This window comes from Nesoenas mayeri, assembly GCF_963082525.1.
Source record: "Nesoenas mayeri genome assembly, chromosome: 6".
Lineage (NCBI taxonomy): Eukaryota > Metazoa > Chordata > Aves > Columbiformes > Columbidae > Nesoenas > Nesoenas mayeri.
This window is the reverse complement of record NC_137545.1, coordinates 42,163,824-42,171,736: the sequence shown is the minus strand read 5'-3', so window position 1 is coordinate 42,171,736 and position 7,913 is coordinate 42,163,824. Positions and strand designations below refer to the sequence as shown.

General features: G+C 48.7%; 1 protein-coding gene across 1 annotated transcript; it reads right to left on the bottom strand.

The window, feature by feature from the left end:
• Positions 1-1,014: 1,014 nt before the first annotated feature.
• LYPD6 (LY6/PLAUR domain containing 6) lies at positions 1,015-7,334 on the bottom strand (the record flags this gene model as incomplete). The annotated part of the gene is made up of 4 exons (XM_080346943.1): positions 1,015-1,185; positions 1,863-1,993; positions 5,297-5,395; positions 7,217-7,334. 4 exons carry the CDS (start codon positions 7,332-7,334, stop codon positions 1,015-1,017), a joined length of 519 nt encoding a protein of 172 aa, XP_080203069.1.
• Between the last annotated feature and the right edge of the window lie 579 nt (positions 7,335-7,913).

Genomic DNA, 7,913 nt, shown 5'->3' with positions numbered 1-7,913 from the left:
TGGATCCGACTCATTATATAAAAATAAATATTGCATATGTGATTTCCGAGTGAAACAAAAACCACAGGTCACTGAAACAGCTGTAGCTTGGAGCAGTCCATACACCACAGGCACAGGGCATTAAATACAATATAAGAAGCTATTGAGGATCAGGGGTTTTTCTCAGGCTGGAATGGGTGCCCAAAATGTGAAAACATGTAAAGCCCCAAAACAAAGAAGCTCTTGGCTCAACCGGCACCAGCATCTCAACCTTCACACACCTCCCTCCTCCCAGGAGAGCGTCAGGACCCCACACACACACTTTCTTTTCTAATCATGCTTCAGGAGCGGAGTTTTTAGAGCGTTTCTGGTTTGATTTATAACCCGAGGTGATTTTTTGCCCATCCTGGTGGGCACCTTTGGAGGAAGCACCTGTACGAGGCGCCCACCTGGTCCAAACTGCTCCTGCTCCCTTGTGCTCATCCCTTCCAGCTTCTGCTGCCTCGCCGCAAGCTCTTGCCCTCCCCGAGACATCTTATTTACTCTGCATTCTAAAAACAGGTTAACGAGACACCAGAGTTAGTGCTGCGACAATGACAACGTGGTCAGTTGAAGACGTCCCTGCTCATGGCTGGATGAACTTTGAAGGTCCATCCAACCCAAACCAGTTCTATGGTTGCATAACAAGAAAAGTTTCAAATGTGTAAGTGATGATAATAATAGCAGCTGGCAGGGATACGGTACTTTAAAATATCATTTCTTCATGAGGAAAAGATGGACATCAAGAAAAGTGTCTGTATCAGTCTCAGCCACGGATTCTGGGAACATTTGGCATGAGTTTCTTCAGAAAACAGTAGCGAAACGTGATGGTCTTACCCCCTTCAAGTACATCTACATCCCGGGCTCACCACTCCATCGGTAACAAAAACAAGGAGGAAAACCAGCCTTTCAAAGCCAGCTCAGCATGGAGAGGCTGAAGGTCCACGCAGATGTTCTCAGCAGCTCAGCGCTCCGTCCCCACCACGTGTGCCGGTGTCACCAGCGCTGGGACAGCAGCCCCAGCCACAGACACGCCGTGGTCAGTAGGCCGGGCTGCGAGAGCCGCCGCGTCTTGTTGAGCGGGGACAGGGTGGTGAACACGGCGTCTGTGGCGTTCCTGGGCAGGGGCAAGTTGCAGATGGTTCCTTCGCAGCACGACGTGCAGACCTGGGCACAAAGAAACAAGTTATAACTTCTTATTTGAAAGAACCAACATCAATGCAGAAAGACACACAGAAAATAATGAGACACTTGCAAAGGAGCACAGTGACCAGGCTGATTATTTCCCCCCCTCAACCCTCCCTTTTTATTTATTGATGTACTTGGAGAATGATTTCACCTGCACAGGAACAACACTTTGGCAGATACAAGGACGACACATCCATTTTGAAGCTCTTATTTTCTACCCCAAATAAGCAAACTGCTGAAAACCAGTGGTGGTTGGTTCACATAGAGCTCACAAACCAGAACTCAAATAAATAAATACTTACTTATTCAAATAGGGTTATGTTGCAGGTAATCGTTTCAGTAGGAAAACCATGAGCGTCCGTGGCAGAGCAGAGAGGACATGGAGCAAACACGGGGCAGCTCTGCAGGCCAAGCTCCTCAAACCCCTGAGCTACTGCCATTTATTTAAATGCTATTTAAAGAGATTATTCTTTTAATCTGGGAGAGGTTATTCCTTTGTTTCTGTAGCAAATGGAAACGAGCTGGAGCTCCTTAAGAAGAGAAACTTCATCTTTGACGATGCTGATTTACCCACTGAACCAGTCAGACTAATGGGCAAAGGCCAGAAGGATTCTGCCAAGTTTTCATATTAAAAAAAGGCAATTTTTGTGCTATACCTTGTATTCTTCGTGCTTTACATAGGTGCATCCCGTAGCCAGACAGTCCTCTAAGGGCACACAGCGCTTGGTGACCGACACGCTCTCCCCAGTGACTTTCATCATGTGTTGGCTGAAGCAGTATCTGGTACCTAGAAAGACAGAAAAAATGTCTTTACCTGGCAAATTTTGTCATAATCTACTAATAGGAAGTAATAAAAAAGATAGCTTAATTTTGTTAATCTTGGGATTTAAAAAAAAATGATTATTTTGATGTATTTCTTGCAATACATAAATGTCAGTAAATACAGGCACCCACAGCCCAAGCTCTGGCACGGAGCTGAGGTTTCAAAGCACCCCAGAACGTGCAGATTTGTTCCCAATACTCACAGATAAATAAACACACATACGTTGGATAATAAAGTTACAGAGAGAGTTTCATATAAACAAACACAAAATGCTGTGCACCAGCAGCTTCACAAGAATGGGCTTTAAAAAGGAAAACTTGCAGTACCTGTTTGTGCCTCAAGCTGAGCTTTGTTTGCATAGGTTTCGGTTTTTTAACTTGCTTCATGGACAACCATTAAATGCCCCAAAAAATCTATACAACGATGCCAAAACACGCAGCAGAACAGTGAGGAGGATGGATGTATTTCTCAGTTTCCCAGTCTTTGGGAAAAGCACCATAAAATGGGAAAAGCACCATGAACTGGACTGTGTCCCCAGGGTTCCCATCGCATCCCCTGCACGCTCAGGGCTCCCCCATCCCCAAGTGACACCGTCCTCCTCCTCTTTCTTAAGCTACTCCTTGTTCCCGTGTAAAACACACAGCAAATCCGAGCAGAAGGGCTGACAAACGCTCTGGTTGTCCCCAGGCCTAAAGGAATTTGGCTTTATCTCATGGTTCAGTCGAAGGTGCTGCTCCCCTTCCGAGCGCTGCGAGATGAACACGCTGCACTTTCAACACAGGAAACACACCACTATATATTTCCTCTCTAAATTATACCTCGCTTCTTATTAATCAACCTTATTATTAATCAAATTGTTGCTTCCACGGGGGGGAAAGAGGAGCATAATTAATTTAAAGTGGACATTCCTGCTCAGCCCTGTGTACTTGCCATGTTTTCAGCGTTCGGCGACAGCCGGGCGAGATTGCCACAATAAGCAATAAAATTCAGTCATGTGAATTAATATTCAAATAAGATTCAAATAAGCCATTGCAGCATGAAAGGTGATGCTAAAGGACGGTGGTGCCCAAGCACGCAGGACATTGCGCGGCCACGGGGTCAGGATGGGTCTCCATTCTATTGTATTAATAACAAAATAGAATAGATTTCCTAAATTTTGCAGCTCGAGAGTGTCTTTTAAGGCACTTGAGAGCCCAGCTGACCATAGTGTAACATTCAGTGACACTTTCCATTACAAAAGGCTTTGAAAATGAGGTGGTTGCTCTGCGGGATTATTTGGGGGACTTTCAGGGCTATTGATTTACACTGACCCCGGTGTGACAAGTGACACCATCGCCTTTTCTTTGGCATTTTTTCTCTCCCTTATAATGAATTTCATTATACACAAAACGTGGTTTCCTTTAAGTCCTACATTATAGTTGATGAAAATATTTTGTTTTGCTTTTAATGGCATCATCTCTAAAAAAACAATAGCAAATAGGAGGATGGAGTCTCCTTGTATTCTCGCACCGCTTAACCCGAGCAAACCAAGCAGCCTTGGGATCACTGCGGGGAAGGCAGCGCCGCCACTGCGCCCTCCGCCCGCCAGAGATGAGGGAGTGACCTGAGCAGATAACCTGCTCCCGGAGCAAACCAGAGGCTGCATTTCTGCGCCTTCCAAACATCGCATTTGAAAATTAAAGCAGCATAGAAAACAGCTGGCTCAATAAAAGCTTTCCGACCTGCCAGGCAGGAGCGCTGGGGACCGTAACCAGCAGCACTGCTTGGGTTGAGCACATCCGATGAGTTACAGACACACCAAAGCCTGGTTTTCCCCTCCCCTAAACCACCAGTAAGTACTAACTTCACTTGCCAAATTAGCGTGGCTTTTTGAGTCAAGTAACTCCAGCTCCTAAAGGCAGATCCCAGAGTCTCACAGCGATCTGCAGGTAACGCTGGCCTTACTCATTTAAACGCCACCGTCTGCTGCCCAAGCAGGGAGCCCCCACGGCGCTCACCTGGTCTCACCTGATGCCAGCCAGCCTGATCTCATCTATTGCTATTGATGTTGTACTGATTCGAGCTCAAATCAAAAACCTTCTCAGACAGATAACGCGCTCTGACACAGCTGCAAACACAGCTGGCTCGTCCCTGCAGTGCAGGTTCTGCTCTCTTTTCCAAAATAAATATTTTCGGCAGGCACTTGTGATGTCCCACGGCAGATCACAGACATCCCGGACAGATGCTGAACAGCAAAGCTGAGCCTACAGAGAGCACCAGGGGAGCACTGAGCCCCATCACATCCTTCTGCCCATCGCATCCCTCTGCCCATCAGCATTCTCCTGCCCATCACATCCTCCTGCCCATCACATCCTTCCTCTGCCCATCACATCCTTCCTCCTGCCCATCGCATCCTTCCTCTGCCCATCGCATCCTTCCTTCTGCCCATCACATCCTTCCTCTGCCCATCACATCTTTCCTCCTGCCCATCGCATCCTTCCTCTGCCCATCACATCCTTCCTCCTGCCCATCGCATCCTTCCTCTGCCCATCACATCCTTCCTCTGCCCATCACATCTTTCCTCCTGCCCATCGCATCCTTCCTCCTGCCCATCGCATCCTTCCTCCTGCCCATCTCATCCTTCCTCTGCCCATCACATCCTTCCTTCTGCCCACAACTGGTTCCCACCCTAGTGAGGACACAAGCCACGTCCAACCCACGTCCAAGGCCTCCACAGTCTTAGTGTTTGTGTCTCAAAAAGAGAAGCAGTAAGGGTTGATCTGAGGATCTCACCGATGCCTGTGTTTGATATTTTGGTGCCTGTATTGCAAAGCCCTTTCTAGGCTGTTCCCAGCTTCAGAGACCAATGATTTATGAGCCCAAAATACCAAAAATACCTCGAGGCCAGCTGAAAAGCAGCAATCTCGGCTGCCCTGAAGCGTGGGCTTGTGCCATGTGCAACAGAAGTGAATAAAGCAAGAACTGGACCTGTACTCACCAGTAAGAGAAACACAACCCTTAAATAAACGTCAGCCTGATTTAGTTTCCAGCTGAGCTAGAGGAGACAAAAAGTCCTAAACTTCATCCAGCACAGACAGAAAAGCTTAAAGGATTACTCATATCGCTTACACATCTCCATGATGAGGGGGCTTACAAGCGGGAGCAGTGATCGCCAGCATCCGAGTACACGTAAGGAATAATGGGGGCTCAGTGCTGTCCCCACGGTGGGGACAGCGAGCGGTTGTCATCAGGTAGATTTCAATTAAACGCCAGCGCACAGCTGGTTACCTCGGGGACAATAGACGTCGGGAGCCCACCGGTTGCATTCGTAATTATCTGCCGCCTTTTCGCAGGTGAAACATTTAAATCCGTGAGGATATGGTGTGGCTGAAAGGAAGAGATGATACTCAGTTAAAACAAGCCAATTAATCCGGCCCTGCTGTGCTTTTCAGAGGCACACAGCAGCATTTGTTCTCTTCAGACGGATCTTTCTACAGGTGTACCTGTCAACTTCATCAAGTTGGTCCTGATTTGTAAACATCTCGTCAGCAATAGCAATGCGGGAAAGGCACATACGGGTACAATAAGGACTCAGTTCAGCCGTGTTTACCTGGAAGAAGTGCCCGCTGCGGGCTTCAAAGGCACTTAATGGGAGCAGGGAATACTTATTGTCACGGTATCAGCACTCACATCCAATACTGCTACTCTATCAGTGCTGATAACACAATATCAGATGGATTAAAATACTTCTGGAAACGAGCTGCTGCCGTTTCCAGGCAGGCTGAGGTCCCAAAGGAAAGAAAATCAACTTGCTGAACCCTCCAGTCTTTAACAGCAGACCCTGTCCTGATTTATCTCAGCAGACGAAGAGCGTTAACTCCTTAAGTGGTCTCCTGGCAGGGCTTCTGTAGCACATTCAATACATCTTTCAAGATGTTGCCACCAAAAGGTCATGGTTATCTCCATGGGGTGAAGTAAGCTGGACCTCCACAGCCTCGTGGGCCATGTCTCACGTCCTCTCCTTGTCCATCGGCTCTGGGCCAGCCCCATTTGGGTAGGATTGGTGAAGCAAGAGGCGTTTGCTGCTTTTCTCCCCAGGCTCCTCTGGGCAAGGCCCAGCAAGTCCCCTGGGAACAGCTCTGGTGGGGCCCTCAAGGAACAGCTTGGGCTGGGACAACACAATGGCACTAATAAATTGACCCCTCTTCACCCTGCACCTCGGGCAGGTTGTGGTTGCAGCATAAAACTGGAATTTCATCTTGCTTTTTAAAGAATATACATCTTTCAGGCAAATTTGGAAAGGTGGTGAGTTTCCTCTGGGAACAGGTGGCAGGTACAGCTCCCCAAGCGCTCCTTGCTTGTGGAATTAAATAAGCTTGTACCTGATGAAGTGAACAGACTGGTGAAGGGAGAGCCCATGGAAGATGTGGAGATACGTAACTCTGCCATAGCACGGCTCCAGGGAGATACTGAAATAAGCCGGGAGCAGTTGGTGCCACAGCTGCACACAGAAAGTAGTGACCAAAAAGCTCCTGACATGCTCAGCCCATAACCCTCTCTGTCCTTTAACCCCTTTGGGAAGGAGCAGTTTGGTTTTACATCAACTAGTTTTATGAGTACTGGGGATATTTATGTAACTTTTGCTCAGCACTCAGCGCAACCCTGATGTTTCTGCTGCCTTAACACATAGAATCATAGAGTGGTTTGGGTTGAAGGGACCTTCAAATGTCCCCCAGTGCCCCCCTTGCCATGAGCAGGGACATCTGCACCAGCTCAGGGTGCTCAGAGCCCCGTCCAGCCTGGCCTGGGATGTCTCCAGGGATGGTTCAGCCACCACCTCTCTGGCCAACCTGTTCCAGGCTCTCACCACCCTCAGGAACAACAATTTCTTCCTCATGTCCAGCCTGAATCTCCCTCCTTTATTTTAAAACCATCACCCCTTGTCCTATCACAACAGGCCCTGCTCAAAAATCTGTCCCCATGTTTCTTACGGGCCCCGTTTAAGCACAGAAAGGCCTCAATTAGGTCTCCCCAGAGGTACTTTTCTCCAGGCTGAACACCCCAACTCTCAGCCTGTCCCACAGCAGAGCTGTTCCATCCCTCTGATCATCTGGGTGGCTCCCCTGGCCCCTTTCCAGCAGGTCCATGATCGCCCTCGTCCTTAACCCCGCGCCACGGCCACTGTGCAGCCCATCGAAGGCGTCTTACTGGAAGGGTGGAGGTAGACGATGTCCTTCACGGTGAAGTCGCGGGGCCGGGCGGCGGGCAGGCAGCAGGCCAGCAGGCCGAGCAGCAGCGCCCATGCCAGCGCGGGCTGCGAGGCCATCGCCGGGTGAGGACGTACTCATGCGGCGGCCGAAAACATCCACCTGGGCAACGGGAGAGAACACAGAGTCGTTCGGGTTGGAAGAGATCATCGAGCCCAACCATTCACCCAGCACTGCCGAGTCAACCACTAACCCATGTCCCTAAGCACCATGTATACGCATATCGCAGTGCACGACTGCTCTGATGCAGCGGGAAGACCAATATCAGACCCAAGGGATCTGCTCGTGTCACAGGCTTTATTCCTTCCCCACCCTTGAGCTCCTCATCTCTTCAACAGCGATGTTATTCCACGCACCACCCACAGGTCCATCATTTTAGCCACTCTTGAAATGAGCAACAACAGAACGCTCATAACTGCCTCCTGCTTAACACGCTGCATGTTAGAAAGTGCTCTGAAAGCCGCTGTTGTCTAGCATGCTTTCATTAAGTTGTTAATTAGCGAATTTTACTGACATAAATCACTCCTGATGCAGTTTTACAGCATAAGAACAACACTTCATCTGGTTTAAGGTCAGAGAATTAACATCCATCCATCCATCCATCCATCCATCCATCCATCCATCCATCCATCCATCCA